We start from the raw sequence: 19632 nt of genomic DNA, 5'->3' as shown, positions 1-19632 counted from the left end.
AAATTTGAGTGGTTTAATAGATGTTTATGGTAGTTTGTGGTACATTCAGATATCTTTTGCAGTTCTGTTTTTATAAGATTGTGCAAAAGACCTCTCTCTTCAGCACAGGAGGATTCAGACAGTAGAAGCTCGGAGGAAGGTAACACATGGGAATGTGGCTAGCATTCTCTCTTCTGCTTCCCATATTCTCTACATATTGCCCAAAGGCTGTTATCTCGGTGCCATGTAACACTGCTTTTTCAAGCAAGTCTTTCTTCGCCCAGCTTATTTGAGTTATTGCACAGGCTTGCATTTACCTTTTAGCATGTGCCTGTTTCTTAGTCACGTCAACTACAGTCTATGGTTGTTAATATTGTTAATTTAAACACTAATGTCCCAATAAATATCTCCTTCCATGTATAGATAGCAGAGGAGAAGCCTCTTCACCCAACCTTACAATCTGCTTAATGGCCCAGGTTGAATAAAGAGTCCTGAAAGGCAAACCTCTGCAGCAGGTGTGTGTTCCTTCCCTGCACCTGCTTCCTGAACAACACTCTCTCTCTCTTGTGAAGGCATTAGGGCATCCCACCTGTTTAGCTTCATTAGACAAGGAAAAATAACCCTCATGATGGTGTAAGTACTGGGTATCTTTTTTTCCTGTAACACCTTACATGCTTGGGAGTAAATTAGCATGGCAGCATCAGAGATTGAAAGTGTAACTGGAAGAAACAAACCAAAATGCCTTAGTACAAATTAGGATTTGGTGCTTGTTTGTTCTGTGACTTTCCTAAGACTAGAAAGAGAAGCAATTAAATCCACTGTCTGTGCCTGCATCCAAGCACGCATACAGTGAACTACCTTGTGCATCATGCTATCTGTTTGAGTGTTCAGTCCAGTAACCAATGAAAATGTGAATAGAGGGCATCATCAGTCACAGTGCCATTTGCACACAACGTAAGAGGTCGTGCTCTCTCTTAAATGAATGCCTGTGCATGAATTGAACTCGTGATTCATGATGCTGAATTCATGATAATCCCCAAATGGCAAATCTCTAGGAAGACTTACAAAACAAAAGACGAACTTCAGCATGAAAGTGATTGGAGTTTCTTGGGTTTCTGAGGCCACCATGAAGCAATAGCAATCCTTTTTCTGATAAATCCCTGAAGTAATCAGATTGTTCTGAGTGACTGTTGCTGGGTTTGGGTGTAATTATGCCCATTTTGCTAGCCTTTAACATCATGCACCTTGCCTTCTTTGGCTAGATCCTTTTCAGTGACTCTCTCCTGGTCCTGCTTCAGGGTTTCAGCTAGCTACTACACCACTCCCTTCATAAGAAGACTAATGATTTTGTCAGGAAGGCTTGGTTCTATAATGCATGTTGGTTTTTGAAGGAGGACTCTTCCAGCAAATTGGGCATGTGTTACTGTTGGGATTATCCTGGAACTGTCCATTTTGTTGAGTCCGGCATGCTGGTTAATGAAATATGCGTCTTAGTTTCTGCCATTGAATATATACAGCAGGTACTGAAGAACTGAGGTCTCTTCCTGGAAAGGTTTCTGCAGCAAGCATCTTCTGCAATTTAGTGAACCGTAGAAAGATATATAGAGAGGTTTTTTTCCCCCTTGCATGTGTTTCCAAAGTGGTGTTAATACTTGCACAACCACTTCATATATGTGCTGGTGTTTCTTTTCTTGACTTTGGAAAAAGCAGAATGAAAGACTAGCCCTCCTGAGTCCCACAACTTTTGATTTCAATGTCTCATTTTTAAGAGCTACCTGTTATATTTGATAGTCTGTACAGAACGAAGCATACCACTCTGTAAGTGTGCTTTTAGCACTACAAACCACAGGCACTTCTGATAGTAAAATGTGGTTGAATAAATTCCTCCAAACCATGAGATAATAAATTTTTTTAAGTGACCAACAGCAGAATTTTAGCTGTACCAGTAGTAGTAGCAGCCTTTAGTGCAGTCAGCTGTAGTGTTTTGCTAGTTTTTCAGTGGTACCTGGTAGTTGCAAGTGAAGCTTTGCTAAAGATAGTACACTTTTTATTCATGGATCGATCCCAGAAAGCTGTCCTGGGAATCTCTACCCCTGCTCTAGCAGTTTCACTTGTGGAGTGTTAAATGTTTATCTGTGATCCCTTCTATTTAAGGCTTAAGTTCTTTGCAAAGATTTCCATGAACATCAGAGAGCTTTCGGTCAGACTGCTAAGCAGTAAGGGGAAATTGAGAGATGGGGCAGACTTCAGGTCTGCCTGCATATTGATGATACCTCCTCTAGATTCTGCTTTCAAACATGGACGGTGTCTGAATGCTGAGGAAGAGCAGCTAGTTCAAACTCCTTCTGGACTGAACAGAAGGAGGCAGCTTGCAGTAAGCACAGGGAAGGTTTCTTGTCAGAACCCAGGCCCACTTCTTATTGTGGACATTGTCTCTCCAATTGTGAAAGCAAAAGTTGCATTACTAGAGCTCTTTTGTATTGTTCTCTCTGTTGCTGGAGTCTATCAATACATAAATGTTGCCTGCTGAAAGGGCAGGTCTTTTTTTTTCTTACTAGGCACAGGTGGAAGCACTGTGGCACAAGCCTTCATCTGTGCGGTTTCTGAGATGGCCCTGGGCACTGAGCCATCTCTCAAGTAGTACAGGCTAGACTGTATCTCCAGGTTCTTCATGTTCTATATTGTTTCTCTATCTTATTCTGGACCTTGAAGAATGTGTCCTAATCTGTTACCATTTAAGAGACTTGCTAAACTTCTGAAGCTCATCTTACATTTCTGGCATCAAGCTATTCCCTGTGTTCCTTTTAGTAAATATGCATAAAATACTCTTTGTAGGAAGAACTTTTGCTTCGAAGTCATTTAAGCACATTAGAAATTTTCCACCAAAACTACATACTTTATTATGTTAGTATATGCTTGTACTGAGCACGTGTAGATCAAATACTCTTTTTGAGAAAGGTAAATACTATAATTATTATCATATAACGTTCCTATATATTACTTCTGCTATTGCTCTAATACCTGAAAATAAGCCACAAGTCTCTTGAGTGCAAAGACCCAGTGCAAAACTCTCTAAGTTTAATTAGCAAGTTAGGAAATCAAAGAGCTCTGCTAAATGTATCTGTGCCTTAGCTTCCCTTTCCAATATGTGGACTTGTTTAGAAATGCCTGAAGATCGGTTTAGTGAAAGCGCCATAGCGTGGTGGAGCAATCTTACTATTAATAATGGTAATACTGTTAAATTACACGTTCCATACTCAACAGGAAGAGTAAATTCATTATGTTGACCTTTTAGACAGCCCTTCTAAGCCCTTTCTTTTTTTTTACTGTGGTCCTGTACAGTTTTCAGCAACCATGTAGAGTCATCAGTGTTTTTCTGCTGCTTCACATTTAATGACCATAACTAATTTTTGCTGGAAGCCTAACAGTATAGTAAGAGAAAAGCCATGACTCAAGGTGAGTGTGCTGTTCCAGCTGTAAGGAAGAATAATTGTGAATGCTGAACCTCAACATTTGGAGTACACACTTGCAAATTAATGGAGTGTTCCTGAAGATGGGCTTTGTTTTTGGAATGAATGAAAGGAAATAGTTTCACGTAGTTCAGTGACTTTGTAATGCCCTTAAACTTTGCTTAGTGTTTTGTACTTGTGGTGATGTTTCTGTACCACGATGTTTTGTTATTCTTCTGCTGGCTATCCAAGCACAGGCTACTTCAAGTTAAGTCTATGCTTAAATGACTGAGAAAAGTTTGCAGAAGTAGAATCAAAATGACACAATAGATACTAGCTTCTGTATATCGGGTTGCAGTAATAAATGTATGTCTATTGTTTGTACTTTGGATCATGGCACAAGTATTATTTTATTTTGATCCCAGGTGGGCAAAAGTGGGACAATATGTTACAGTAGTATTCTAAGGGTGAGTCTGTGCTGGCTGGCTCTGCCTGTGTTCCATGCTGGCTGGACAGCAGCCAGCCTCCAGTCTAGAAGCTGTGCTTTGTGAAGAAGTTTTTTCTTACTCCAGAGTACTTGTAAAATCATTGAAGTACAAATGTGATCCTTTTGAATGGCTGAGAAGTATACATTAGTATTTGCACAGCATAAAGATTCTTTAGGGTCTTGGATGCCCTCTCCTTTGCTTCTCAAAACATTCAAGGTGTAGGGATCTCATGTGAGCCTGAGGGTCCTGCTTGTTAGCATTTTGCTAACAGCAACCCCCTCAGTTGGTTTCCTTTCAGAGTGTTTGTTCACTTTTTGTTTCTGTGATACATCCCTTGTTTTCTTCAGCCTCCTTTATTTTTCTGTTAGAGTCAGGGATTTGAGAAGCATAGCAAATCTAACAGCTTCCTGATGAGTTAGCTACTGCTATTTCATGTTGGAAAACTAGTTCTTTAAAATGGAACGCATATATGAACATCAGCATTTGCTTAGGTGCCTTGGATAGTCAGGGGAAGGAAAAACAGTGGTAGAAGATGACTTCATACCTTTTTCCTTTCTTTTCCAGTCAAATTATAATTCTCTAAAAACTCTCTAAAAATGTATTAAAGGATTGCCAGATGAATGTTTATGAACCAGGAACTGATCTTGCAGCCTTGGACCCATTTACCAAATCAGGACCTACTTTTTATATCACAGTTTGAGAGTTGCACTAAATGTAGTTTTAGGTCTCCAAATTGTAGAAAATGCAAAGGTCTAAGATGATACGGATTCACAATGCTGATCCATATCTTTCTCCCAGAACTTTTGATTAGTTCATTGTGATCCATTTGTTTACATGACCCTTCTCTGCCACTCTGTGCCAGAATAGGTATCATCTGTACTCGCAACAGTCAGCATAAAGGATTGAAGAGGTATATACTGTAGCCTAGCTTACAGAATTTAAATGTTCCATACCTGAACTGGACCAGACGGGCACACACAGTAATCTGATAGTCCTCAGATGTGGCAATGTGCACACAACCAGAAGTACCCAATACTGCAAAGGGTGATGTGTCCCAGGAAGCCTGGAACTGATAACACAGGAAGCACCAGCAAAACCAGTTGAGTGATATGGTTTGAGAACATCTTTCTAAACACATCGATGGAGAGGTTTAACCTGTAGGCTTGCTTGAGTTCCCAAAGCTTTCTTTGTGATGATTGTGTGGAGCACCACTAAGGCTATCTAGAACAATAACATTTCAGCAGCATGGTGATCTGTCTGAATGAATCTGTTGCAGGTAAACTATCCATAGGATAAGTTAATTTATGCGGAGCTGCTGTTAACCTTGTCTAGGTTTCTTCTGGTAATCTAGCTAGTGCAGGTGTCGGTGTTGAGCCTCAGCCTGCATTCAAGCATGCTGAGTACTAATGGTCCAAGGTCACCAGCATGCACGTGCAGTGCAGGCTTATGAAGGAGAAGAGGCCTGTAATTGAAGCAAGGAATACAGTTGGGGTTTTTTCCTCACAGAACCAAAACACAGTGAGACCAAAACTGAATTTGCATCTTAAGTGAGACTCATCAGTTTGCACTGAGAGTTTTGAATATACCTTTTTGTTTCTTTTCATATTCTTCGAGGCAGATGCTGGAAGTTTCCAGCTTACAAGAAATTCTGCACCGTCCCAGAGGAGAGAGCCAGTTCTCTGGTTCTGGGGAAGTACTGCCAGCATAGCTTGTGTTGTGTGGTTTGTGTCTTTTATCAGAGTCCTGACTGGTTTCATGTGCAGCCATTTACTGATTTGAAAGAACAGCAACACTTGAACAGAAAAGTGTGTATTTTTGAATTAGGTTTGAACTTCTAACTCTTTTATAAGCAATGAACAGATAGATGTAATTTGTGGATGCAAGAGCCACTTTTATCCTTTGTTCAACTGAGAAGTCATTGAAGTGTTGACAGTCCCTGAAATAGAAAATGAATGTTGTCTAGGGGCATGGCTGTCTGGTGGTGATGCATGTGTACATTTGTAATAATGTTTAGAGCAAAAGTTTGCGGGCTGCCGTGTGGTGAGATACAGCTGTTATTAAAGGAGGAACTAGCAGGCTCACTCCCCTAGTTTGAGCTGATTCATTCCAGAGACAGAGAAGGAGTCAAAGCCTGATGGGGTTTGGGAGCTTGAGAGCAGCAGCTGCTACATAAAAATAAGCGTTGTCGCTGCAGGACTTCCAGAAAGGTTTTCTTGCCTGAGAACTCCAATAATACACAAATTCTTGAAGACGTGGATGAGAGCGTCTGACCTGGTTGTTCAGTGTGGAAGAACAACATTTTCTAAAGGCTGTTCGTTTTAGGAAAAAGACATCAAAAGCAAGCAATCATAAGTGTGTGGCTAAATGATCTGGGAGCTGAAACTCACTCGGCTTCATTTAGATATTGAAACAGACTGAGAAAAGAACCACTGTAAGGAAATAGCTTGTAGACTGAATTACCTTTCCAGCCAACACATTTCCATTCCTCCTTGGCTCCAGGAGTTCAGATTTCATTGAACCTGATTGTCCCCTCAGGCTCCTCCTTCGTGTTTACATTTTCATTTGCTTTTTCTGGCTGATACAAGTCTCATGCTTCTTTAGCAAGACCATTTACCTCCAGAAGCAGGAACAGCAGCTGCAGCTCAAACAGCAGGAGTATAGACATTTCTTGCCTTTTTAAGCTGGGGTGTTTGCCGTAACTCTGCCTTTCCTCTGTGCAGGGTTTTGTTTAGAGAATATTAGTTGATTTAAATGAGCCAATGATTGACTATTGCAGAAAGTTCCTGATCATGTCTAGTGAAGAGGTAAGAAGCTTTGTTGTGGTTCAAGAGCTGGAAATATGAACCATGTGTATTTCTGTATGGATTTTATAGGAATTATATGGGAAGAGTTTGCAAGGAATGAGGGCTTGTGTTTGTTAGGGAGGGAGAAAGGAAAAGACAAGCACACATAAAAAGATTTAACTTTGAAGGAATGCAGCTCTGGACTTGTCCAGGTTTGCCTGAAGGTAGAAATATTTATTTATGAGGTTGAAAAAAATAATCCAGATCTCCTGTAATGTTTCCTGCTGCAACATGAACAACGGTACAGTGTGCAAAGGTTTGTGTATTTGCAACCTTCTTTTTGTTCAGGTGGTCTGGGTCAGAAAGGCTCTTGCTGAATTTGTGGTATGTGTGTTTACCTAGCTGGCTTGCATTTGTATGTGTTTTTGCAAGTGGTGAATGGACAGGGGGTAGCTGTGGGGACAAGTCAAAAGGCTGAAAGACTGAAACCTCTTTTTAACTCACAAACCTGCCTTTGGGTATTTGTATTTCAAGGAGGGAAGTGCCAGGAAACACAGGCTTGGAACAAGGCCACTGAATTTGGTATGTGTTGGTATTTCAAGTCCTAATTTTTATATAAGTTGTTCTTTGTGTATTAGGTATGTGAGTGAAAATACACATATACCCTTTGCTCTGAGGCTTTCATTTATAAGAGAGTCCCTGATACTGGGGGTGTGCGTGTGTGTGTGTGTGTGTGTGTGTAATTCAGATTCAGCGTGGGAATTTTGTCAGGCTTCAGCCTGGGCAGTTCAGGGAGTTGGAACAGCTCCTGGGAAGAGAGGTCAGGCTGAAAGAAAGTGGGCCCCTTCGGTTTGGTTAACTAAATTCCAGCATTACTTAGGTCTCCACTGTTGTGAACTTCCCTTGTTTCTTGACAGCTGTGTTACTCCAACATTTTACAGAGTGTTGCTTCCTTGGAAAAAATGAGAGCAGGGATTGAGTTGTGCATTGAGATGAGGTATTGAATGCATAGGGCCTCTGCAGTACCATTACTTAGCAAGGTGCACAGAATAAAATTTTGCATTGATAGTGTATTTTCTCATTTTCTGCGGTCAAAAATGTTCCCTGCCAATATGCATAGCTTCACTTTTGCAGTTAAGTTGGTTATCACTTCTGGGGAGAAAATGTGGATGAGGACCAGAGTAAAGTGAAGTCCGAAAGTCTTAGTGGAGAGGTATTCCAAAATTATGATTTAGAAAAAAGAAGAATATGAAATGAAGGTGTTACGTAATACAAGAAGAAGCACTTCAAAACCTTGTATATTGAAGGTTTATAGTATTTGAATAGTTCATTTGTCCTGGTTTTATGAACAAATAAACCATATATACATAGTTTATTTATATATATAGTTCTTATATATAGTTTATATAGAGAGTTTATATATAAAAAAATAGTGTACATATATGTATTTTATATGTATGTACACACATAAATAAAAATTAAATTTTGTATTTCTTTTGACTATTTGCATGTTCTCTACTATGATATTATTGAACCTTTGCAGATAGATTTTTGGTGGTTGTTTCCATTTAAAATAAGTCATATCTAAGTATTCTCTGGGTTACTCTGGTTCAGAAACATATCTCAGGCTGCCCAGTATAACATTTGGGTAAAACCACTGACATATACATGTGCACTATAAATGCTGACTCTGTGAACAGACTGTCATACTGTATATTCCCCCCCGACAGAAATGCTATATTTTAAAATAAAATTATGATTTTTGCCTCATACAGCATTGTTCCTTTTAAACCAAGTTAGGAGGGAAAAAATTCTAGGTAGAGTTGATTTTTTACCTCAACTAAGTTGTATTCTTTCCACTGGACTTGCAGTGACAAATCTTACACAAGTCTGAGGTAAAGCTAAATTCCTAATGCTGTTCAGCATCACACACCAGAATTTTTTTATCATTACTGGGTAATTACATATAAGTGCTTGTCATAATTAAATAAAAAAACCCCCAAATTAATCTAAGAATGTTTTCCTACAACTGTGCAAATTTGAAAATAATTTAAATTTGTTATGTGCAATATCCATTGTGTTTTCATGATCAGTAGCTGCAAGTTGAAATATCCAGACTCCTCAGGAGCAGCTGGATTTTTGTTTAGCTGTAAGTCTCATTCTTTCTCATCTATTTATAATGCAGAATGATAATTTTTTGGTGATGTCCTGGTTTCTGCTGGGATAGAGTTAATTTTCTTTCCAGTGGCTGATATAGTGCTGTGTTTTGGATTTAGTATGAGAATAATGTTGATAGCACGCTGATGTTTTAGTTGTTGCTAAGTAATGCTTACACTAGTCAAGGACTTTTCAGCTTCCCATGCTCTGCCAGGGGCACAAGAAGCTGGGAGGGGGCACAGCCAAACTGGCCAAAGGGCTATTCCATACCATATGATGTCGTGCTCAGTATATAAACTGGGGGCTGTTGGCCGGGGGGCAGCAATCGCTGCTTGGGGACGGGCTGGGTGTTGGTTGGCGGGTGGTGAGTGGTTGCATCACTTCTTTTTTTCCTTAGGTTTTGTGTCGTCCCCCATCCCCCCCGTTGTTTCCCTTTCCGTTACAATTTTTATTATTTTTAATTTCTTTTATTTCAATTATAAGTAAGAGTTTTCTTACTTTTGCTCTTTGATTCTCTCCCTCATCCCACTGGGGGCAGAGGGTGAGTGAGCGGCTGTGTGATGCTTGGTTGCTGCCTGGGGCTAAACCACGACAGGTGGCTATTTGAGGTTTCTAGAAAGGCAGCTGCCTACTAGAGCAAAATGGTCTAGTTGCAAGTAAATTGTTTTATGTCACAATCGCAGGTGTTTCCTTGTGAAGTCTAACAATAACTGTGTTCAGTTTTGGGCCCCTCACTACAAGAGAGACATTGAGGTGCTGGAGCGTGTCCAGAGAAGGGCAACGAAGCTGGTGAAGGGTCTAGAGCACAAGTCTTATGAGGAGCGGCTGAGGGAACTGGGGTTGTTTAGCCTGGAGAAAAGGAGGCTGAGGGGAGACCTTATCGCTCTCTACAACTACCTGAAAGGAGGTTGTAGAGAGGTGGGGGTCGGTCTCTTCTCCCAGGTAACTAGTGATGGGACGAGAGGAAATGGCCTCAAGTTGTGCCAGGGGAGGTTTAGACTGGATATTAGGAAATTTTACTTCACTGAAAGGGTTATCAAGCATTGGAACAGGCTGCCCAGTGAAGTGGTTGAGTACCATCCCTGGAAGTATTTAAAAGACGATTGGATGAGGTGCTTAGGGACATGGTATAGTGGTGGTCTTGGTAGTGTTAGGTTTATGGTTGGACTCGATGATCTTAAAGGTCTTTTCTAACCTATACGATTCTGTGAATATTGTATTCATCTTTAAGTTCACAGCCAAAAGTCAGCAGGTCCCAAACATTTCTGTTTCTTGCTTCACTTGTAGTCAGATAACATAATACGACTCCTCAAGTTCTAGCATAAATATCAAAAGTAGTGTCTGTTAGGCTCACCATCCTACTTGTGACCGGTGCGACCTCTGTTTGGGGAGCCACTGCTTTGAGAAATTGCCTTAGGGATTTTTGAAGCTTGGCAGTGGACCAGACTTGCAGATACAGATACTTAAGTAGGACATCTAGATCCCGTGCTTTACTGATTACACTTTCCTTGTGCAGCTTAAATGCCTTTTTAATGTAGCCGGGCACTCACTTTAAATGGTTCATGCAGGACTGGGAATCCTGGTAAACGGTTTGCTCGTTTAGTCAAGTTGAGTTCTTGGTTCTCCTTTCATGTATATGCATTTCCTTCCAATTTAGGTAATCTACATTTATCAGGTAATAATGCAGGGTGTATAACATATTTCAAGCTGTTAGCTTCTTTCATTGTTAAGTTCTTCTTAATAAGTGGTATACCTAGGCTTGTTACCTTGGTTATGAACACAGTTACGCTGATGCTGAATAAGATAGTACTCATGTCCACAGCTGTTCAGGCTTTTTAATCCACTGGCATTCCACATACCAGCAATCTTGAGGTAACAGGGTGAGACACTGAATGCCACAAAACCTACAAATGCCAATTTTATGGTGCTGAAATATTTCACAGAGATGCTAGTGGGCTGACATCATCCCTTCTGTCATGGTGTTCAGTTCTGACAGGGCTGTGTGATTCATTAGCACATGTAGTAATTGGGAAGCCCAGATAGCTCACAGTTGTCGGTTGCTTGTACAGGTGGTTCTAGTCATTTTAGGAGAATCTCAAATTCCAGAGATTTTATTTTGAACAGGGACCATACTGTAGCAAAAACATGGTTACTATTGTTGAAACTTCTGATCAGATTTACAGAGGTTTCCCCATAAAAATGAGATGTTTCCATTTACAGGTTCATGAACATACACAGACTTGTGTGTAAGCTTCCCTCTCCTGGCCATGAACCTTTCAGTCTCTGAAGTTTGCTGCCTCTGTTCGAACCAAATTTTGTGTTGGGCCATCCTGAGCCAAAGCCTATGAGAAGTCCCAGAAAGACTCTTGTTCCCAGTAGTATCTCTCTGTCAGTCAGGCTTCTAATGAGTACAGATGCCATTCTTCGTTGTAGTAGAGATCATAGAATCATTAAGGTTGGAAAAGACCTCTAGGGTCATCTAGTCCAACCGTCAACCCAACACCTCCATGCCTACTAAGATCTATATTTTTAAGAATTTTTGAAAAGCTCTGTTTGCAAAAAAGACATTTTCATTCATCTACATGACCAGTTAGGGGAGGAAGAAATTCCTCTAGCAACTTCCTTTCATCTCATTTACTTGTATAAAACATTCCTACACCCTTCCTTGACACTTAGCAGTTAACGCTAACTATTCAGAGAAACATGAAACTTTTTACAATCTCTTCTTAGTGTTCACTATGAACTATAGCTCAGATTAAAACTGGGATTTGAGTAGTAATTAATTAAATGTCTTAGCCAGCAACGGGATCATTTGAGAGTTCAAAGACAGCCATTTAACTTCTACATTTATCAGAAAAAGATGCTTTTAAATTTACTTAAAAGATATCTTAGAATCCTGAAGTAAAGCCCAAGCTTTGTACTGACATGTAAATGCAGTATGAAAAGGAGTAGTCTCTAAAAAAGGTAAATTGTTCAGAATTTGAAAAAAACAAAACAAAACCCCAACAAACTCCTCAATATTGTAAAGCTGTTGTATCCACTCCAAAGTCCGATGTAAAGAAGCACCTGAGTGCTCTAGTTTGCATACTTAATAGGTAAACAGCAAACAAAGATCATAAGCAACCAAAACCCCATCCTCTGCTGAAAGCTGTTTTCATATTTATATCCAATGGTGCTAATTCTTAACACCATTAAAAATACATTGAGGAATTATTTTTGCACATTTCCCAATTTGTGTGTAGAGATACTGTACAGATGTTGTAAAAAAACCCCAACTTTCTAAAAAAGCTTTCTTTGTTTCAAATGGAAACATAAAGAGGGGAGATGAACAATTCCTGAGATTTATAATCCGCTTATGTGACTGTAGGTTTGTTGTTTGTATTTAATTTTCTGGTTTTTTTTTTCCCAAATGAAATGGCATAATTTTAAGTAGAGATGCTACTGGTAAGCTGAACTCACGTCTCTTCTTCAGAACGAAAGCTGTGTGGTTCACAGTTGGGAGACCCCCAAATGGTTTGTGGTTGCTCAGCATTCCAGGCAACATGCAGAATAAATTTAATAATTTTGTATTAGTGGGCAGTACTGGGCAGTGTTATCTTTGAACCTTAGAGAGCGCACATGTGCAAGACCCTCAGGTCAGTAGTCCACTGGCAGTCTGTCCGCCTTCTTGTCTGTACTCCTGTTGCTGTGCTTGGATGGCACTGTGTGATGGTACAGGGAGGGCTAATGGAGGGAAACGCACAAAGGTTTTCCATTCCTTCCATGGCTGTACTTGAGAATTTGACAGATTTTGTACGTTTCTGTATGGCAAACCAAATCTGCATGCTAGAATATTTCATGTGGTGTGAGGCATTTATGGCTGACTAGCATGTTTGAAGGATTTACAGCACTGTGCCTAGTTTTGGGTAACAGAAAAGTCAGATAGGAAGACTTCTTAATGGTTCAAGTGTACTAGTCCTGTATTTACTTAACTGCGTTCCAGTTCAGACCTGTAACCTCTTCAAGTCTATTTTGTGTCAGGATATTCAACTATTAAAAAAACCCCAGTTTTGTATTGTTTTCTTTTCTAGTTTTTAAACTCAAAACTAAGCACACAGAAAAAAAACCAAATCACCTGATAGTTACTCTTAGTGTTTTGGGTTTGGTTTTGTTTTTTTTTTTTTAATTTTTGCAATTCATTGTGGTAACTGTATTAAATAATTCCACATGAAGTGCCAAGTGTACTTCATTGTCCTAGCAGTAGTGAGAGCTTATGAGAAATCACAGCATGAAAGAGGTTGAGAAACATTCAATTGGTTGTATTTTCCTTATATATGGTATTTTTTTCATAAATGTTGGTTTTAAATAGCTGTACATAGACATTCAACCTCATGCATAGTGGCTCTTTTCACCATGGGATTTACACATCATAACCTTCAGCAAACTTCTAACAGTTTGCCCATAGAGAAATTCTACGGCAAGGGGAATTGCTTTCTATTTTCCTTAGCCTGATGACTTGTTCTGAAAAGGAGTATTTTGGTCTTTTGCATGTGCTCTTTTTAAAATCAACAGCAGACAAGGAATAGTACCTAGTCCTTAAAAAGTAAAAAGTTGTCCTTTAATTATTAGCTAAAATCTATTAAACCTATCATACAGCCTCTAGTGTTTAAGTATTTTAACTGATGGAAACTTGGCAGTGTGTCCCATAATGAAGGCTTTTTCCAACCAGACCACTTTTCTTGCCATTATAAACTGATGAATTCATTGCCATCGTGGGTAGTTTCTGAATTGTAATGCTTTTTCTAAAATGCTATTGCCTAGAAAAGTTTCCTAGTTCGGAAGCTTCACGATCACGATGCCATTTTAAGTATATTTTAAAATGTGGTAGAGTTGATGTTGAAATGTATTGGGCTCTCCATGGCTCTTTTGATTCTGGAACTGCCACAGATGTAGACTAAGTTGTTGGTTACCTTTGACAAAAATCTGCCTGTTCCTAAATTGTAATGGTGTAATTTTCTTGTTATCAAATAATTCTCAAACTATGGGTAGGAAAAGTTATTCAGAAACTTCTGCTTAATATAAATGTTTTGGTAAATGAACATTAAATCCTTTGAAAGTAGACCCACTCACTTTACTTTCTTGGCTTGGTGGAGAGTAGCAATATTTACTCCTAAAGCTTTTAATAAGAAACAGAATTAATTGTGTTCATTTTCAGCACTGGGTAAGAGCCCCTTAGCCATACTCTACGTCAGGTTGGTCTAACCTGTGTAATGTGTGTGGGAATTGGACAAACAAGTCCAATAAAGGATCATAAGAATGTGCCTCCCACAGCTTCGTTTCTTCTCCTTAATCTATAATGTCAAGGAGAGCTTTAAAAAGCCCTGACAGGCAGAGGTGGGAAAAAGTGGTTTGGATAAAATAAGCTGGATTCAAATAAACTCTTGAGCTTTTAAAAATGTTCCAGAGGGAAATTGCTGTATTCAGTGTTCTGTGGTTTTATCCATTGCCAGTGTTGGTAGTACTGAAATAACATGGAAGAGATTATTCTCATAGTAGTATTTTTAACTCTAATGGATTTTTTACTTCCTGATTGTATATAAAAATCTACTCAAGTTTGTGGGTTTTTTTTTCTGGGAAGCAAAAAGAGATTTTTTCAATAACTTTAATTACCAATTTTGTGTGTATTTCGTATTTGTTATCGTTGAGTATATCTTTTATGTGATTCCTGTTAGCAGTATAGCATAATATCTAAAATATTACATATGTGATAAAACTTGTAGAGGTATGTACATAGGGAGACAATTCTAAGGCTGAGATTTTAGTCTCTAACTTGTGATTCTTTTTCTGCTGTATGTTTTACATTCATTTTTGTTGATTATTGAAAAGAAGTAATTAAGATGGGCTGGTGGCTGCAGCATGAAAGAAAAGCAATATATCAGATTAAAAAATACAGGATATGTGCCTTGAGATAGCAAGAAGCAGCAGGGTTCATGGATGCCAGTAATAGTTCTGGGATCAAAAGCAGTATAGTCACTTCAGTGAAGCCCTCCACTTGAGTTCATTAGCCTTGTAAGAAGGTAAAACTTGGCTCACCCAGTTCTGTGCATCTGTGCATAGCTGATGTCAGTGAAGCATGCTAAGTTGTGCTCATGCAACTGGAAGCAGGAATTTGTCTGTTCTCAACACCCAGCCTTAGTAAAGTTAGTAGATGCATTTTCCTGCAAAATTGTATTTTCTAAAGATGTTCTAAACAGTAAAGGAAAGTTCTAGCCCATATTTATTATGAATGGTGTTATTCATAAACTTTAGTTGAGTGAGTACCTCAGAGATCAGAAATAAAGTTAGGTTCTTGTTCTTCCCATCATTGATGAGGAAGGATTATTTTCTGATTTGTAAGGGATTATGGCCTTGCTTGTTAAAATTGAAATGTGAAATGCATACCACATCCACCACACATATGTAGAAATTTCATAGTCTAACATTTCCTCGTGCATGCCTTTGTGAAGAGGCCTTACATATATTCCAAGGACTGCAGCTCTGATTGAAAGCCTGTTTTTTCCTTGCATCACCAAGAAAAGGAGTAAATGGTTCTTCGTAGTGTAGTTAGACCATCAAGTAGAAATGGATGAACTGGTAATTGCATGATATATGTTCAAGGCAAGTATTGCTGGTAGGTTCCTACCATTCTTGTTCTGAATGGAAAGCATGGTAACTGCCTCTCAAATTTCTAGCACTGTAATAGTGTAATTCTTCAAATTAGTATGAAGAGTTTATGGACCCGTAAACATGCATTCAAAACAGCATAAAAAGAGAGAACTGTATTTGATCTTGAGCTATGAATGGCATGTTATATTTCCATCAAGAAAACTGTTATAAATTGAAATGTAAAATGAAAGAAGATAGTGCCATTGGTTGACGCTGTATTTGTAGAGCCAATTTAGTTTTGCAGAAACAATACCATTAGTATTAGCAGTACTTCTGTCATGTGGTATGACACCAGTCAAAGCCCTTTTATAATGCCTTGTCCTTTTCTCTCCCTTTCCTTGTTACTTATCTCTCCACAGTGCTGCATACCCAAGGTCCCATTGATGGCAGTCTGTATGCAAAAGTGAGAAAGAAGAGCTCTTCAGACAGCAGCATTCCTGGTGTTGCTCAGGGTGTTCCCGTGACTGGCAGTCCTGATCACAGTGATCATACCCTGTCTGTCAGCAGTGATTCAGGACACTCAACAGCTTCCATCAGGACAGAGAAGACTGAGGAGCGCCTTGTGCCAGGAGTCAAACGAGGTCTGAGTCCACAAGAGAAGGCAGAACTGGACCAGCTACTTAGTGGCTTTGGTCTGGAGGATTCTGTCAACACCACCAAGGATATGACTGATGCCCGAAGCAAGTACAGTGGGACTCGCCACATAGTGCCAGCTCAAGTTCATGTGACTGGAGACACCAAACTGAAGGACAGGGAGACTGATATTCTGGATGACGAAATGCCTAATCATGACCTTCACAGCGTGGACAGCATTGGGACTTTGTCTTCCTCAGAAGGGCAGCACTCCACCCACCTAGGGAACTTTAGTTGCCACAAGAGCAGTCAGAACTCACTTCTTTCAGATGGCTTTGGAAGTAACACTGGGGAAGAACATCACAATGCTTTTGCCCCAGACCTGGGAATTGGTGTGGATCCCATCTATGAGAGATCATTTGGAAGCACTGAGCCAAAGTCAACTCAGCAATTGCAAGGGAATCCTTCTGTCTCACCCCAGCCTCAAGCCTATGGCCCAAGTAACTACTCTACTCAGACCTGGGTACGCCAGCAGCAGATGGTCACTGCTCACCAGTATGGTTTTGCCCCAGAGAATGAAATTAGGGTTGGCATTCATAACACTGTGGAGAATTCGGGCAGCATCCAGAGCCAGTCACGAGTCCCAGACACCCCGACACGTGGCTCCAGCAGCAGAGATGCTGTTCAGAGGGGGCTAGGAAGCATGCCAGGTGCTGCTGAAGCTGCAGAACATGCCAGTGCCGAGAGTTTTAAGTCAAGGCCAGTGCCTCAGAGGGACACAAATGGTCTGGATCTAGGACGGAATGCAGGGGACTTGCCAGCTTCTCCAACTTTGGATATTGATCAGTCCATTGAACAACTGAACAGGCTGATCTTGGAGTTAGACCCTACATTTGAACCTATCCCGACCCGCATTAACACTGTCACCAGGGATAGAAATCAAGTAAATGGCTTCACCAGCCTTGATGTAGACGTGGAAGGGCTTGACAGGAGTCCTGGCTTCCATGGCAGATTAGAGATCACAAACAGGAATCCCTCCCGGCATGGTAAGCTGTTGTAATACTTTCTGAATATAATGCTTTTCTTAGCACTTGTGTGTTCTTGATATGGTACAGCAGGATCTCAGGTTATGACTTACAACTTTCAGGATGCTTACCAAGGGATTATTTCTGATACCGTCTTTACATAACCATCCAAGAAATTATGGAATCAAACTGATGTAACATAAGTGAGTTTTGCAGGTGCTTGTTTTTTGCTTGAAAAAAGTACTGTTCAGCAAATTCTTACCTGTTATAGATCATCAGTTGGGATTTTTTGCTGCTGTAAGTCTAAGTGATAAGGGAGCAGAATTCCTACAACTCCTACATTGAGACATTTTTAGAAGGCATCTGTAGTGAAATGGCTTATGATTTATGATTATATGCTTTTTATTATTATTATTTTTTATGATTTCCACTTAAAGTATGAGAAAAAGCTCCAACAATTTTATCTTCAAATTTAGTGTAATGCTGCTGGCATTAAATTTCTATGCAGTATTTTTATAAATAATGTAAACTTTGCCAGTAAAGTATTTTAAAACATACTCTTTCTGAAACTTTTTTCTGTTTAAAAATTCAGAAATTACAGTGTGTGTTTGTTATCTCTGGCTCTGATATGATTGCAGAAATCAACTGGTGGAATTAAATATGCAACACTTGCTGACTGTATTGCCTAAGTGATGCTACTAGAACTAGCAGCTTTGCAAAAGGATGAGTAGTCTGTCTCTGTTTAAGTCCACCGAAACCTTTCATTAATACTGTAGCTAAAATTTGTGACAAACAAGGTCTTGCTGGTCTTGCTGTCATGTATGAAAATCCTGTGTGGTCTAATTCCTCTGGCAGAACATATCCTCTTCCCTTCCTTCCCTCCCTTCCCTTTTCCTCTTCTCCCTGTTCCTACCTCCAGTCTTGGTGCAATAAAAGACTTGCTTGTGTCTCCAGGATTCGATTCGGTATCAGCCAACATGCCAGAACACGTCCATGGCCTCACTGGACACAAATGAGCTGCTTCAGCTCAAGCCCAGTTGGATGTGCCAAACCATTCAGTGATTACTGTACCTAACTACTGTGTGGTTTCCATTAATGTGCAGGCCTATGTGATCAAGGATGGTGATTCTTGTAGAGAAGGTGAAATCACAATTTTGTGTTTAGGAGGGTAACTGAGGACTAAAGAAGTCCAAAAATCCATGATGAATATATATGAGCTGCTTCACTGTTTGTTTTTAATACACGGTATGTGTTTTGTGGTTCTTACAGGATTAAATTCATTAGTTTGTAATTCTCTTGAATCTTTCCAAATGATTGACAAATTGAAAATGAGATTTTTCCAGCAGGAGAGAACTCTTCTCTTTGGTGTACAGTAAAGCTAGTGAAGGGGATAAAAGGGTCGTTTAGAATAAGCCACCTTTTACAATTTTGTGTTTAAAGATATGAATCTGAAAAAGAGTTGTTTGAATTTTTCTCACAGATTCTGGTTGTCTCCCAAAGGAAGTAGGAGTCACTGTCAATTCCCTTCCATTTGTAAACTCAGGTATAGCAGGTAAACTTCCTGCCCTAATAAAGACTGGTGAGAATATGAGTCCTTGGGGCATATTCTGAAAGAGGATTTGTTTTAAAGGTAGTGATGAATTTGGAATTAAATATGAATATACAGACAGCATTTAGAATCTGGGGTAATTCTGGGGGTGCAACAGGGCATAGTATGAAAGAGGAAGGAGTTAGGAGTCAGGAAGCTCTTTCACTTTTTGTCATGCCCTTGCCTTTGGCAAGGCATTTCTCTCTCCATCATCAGTCTGAGCAAGGGAAAAGGAGGGTTAATGTTTTTTCCATTTGTTTTTTAAACCTGTCTCAGAAACATTGAACATCCTTACAGGATGTTTACATCGTACTGAGCTTCAAACGTAACCTAACTGATTCCTAATCCACTTCCAATTCAAGTTAATAGAAGACTTCTTTGATGGATTTACTTAGACATAGAGTATATGTCTCTGAAAGTGAGGTTGTGAGCACAATTTGTATACTGGAAGTGGTATGTAAGTGCTAATTGCTATCAGCAGCAACTCTGTTTCTGACACTGAATTTTTTCCCCATACCCTCTATCTGTGCTCCAAAGCAGCACCCACATTCCTGCTGGAATCACAGAATCACAGAGTGGTTGAGGTTGGAAAGGACCTCTGAAGATCATCTGGTCCAGCCCCGCTGCTCAGGCAGGGCAACCTAGAGCCAGTTGCCCAGGACCGTGTCCAGATGGCTTTTGACTGTCTCCTATCTACAACCAGCCCCCTGGGCAACCTGTGTCAGTGCTCAGTCACCCTTGCAGCAAAACAGTTGTTTCCTGATGTTCAGAGGGAACCTCCTGTGTTTCAGTTCATGCCCATTGCCTCTGGTCATATCACTGGGCACCATGGAAGAGAGCCTGGCTCCCTCTTCTTTGCACCCTCCCTTCAGGTATTTATACACGTTGATGAGATCCCCAACACAC

The 19632-nt window shown here is 39.9% G+C and overlaps 1 protein-coding gene across 15 annotated transcripts in view; it reads left to right on the top strand.

Annotated features, from left to right (window-relative positions):
- The window catches only part of TNS3 (tensin 3), a 243433-nt gene that overhangs the window by 150161 nt on the left and 73640 nt on the right, over positions 1-19632 (top strand). For all 15 annotated transcript variants that reach the window (XM_075493671.1, XM_075493666.1, XM_075493665.1 and 12 more), the window contains one exon: positions 15900-17159. In XM_075493671.1, coding sequence (XP_075349786.1) covers positions 15900-17159 — 1260 coding nt within the window. The remainder of the gene's footprint in view (positions 1-15899; positions 17160-19632) is intronic.

This window comes from Mycteria americana, chromosome 2 (assembly GCF_035582795.1).
Source record: "Mycteria americana isolate JAX WOST 10 ecotype Jacksonville Zoo and Gardens chromosome 2, USCA_MyAme_1.0, whole genome shotgun sequence".
Lineage (NCBI taxonomy): Eukaryota > Metazoa > Chordata > Aves > Ciconiiformes > Ciconiidae > Mycteria > Mycteria americana.
Note: the sequence above shows the minus strand (reverse complement) of the source record. Positions and strands in the feature narration are given on the sequence as shown.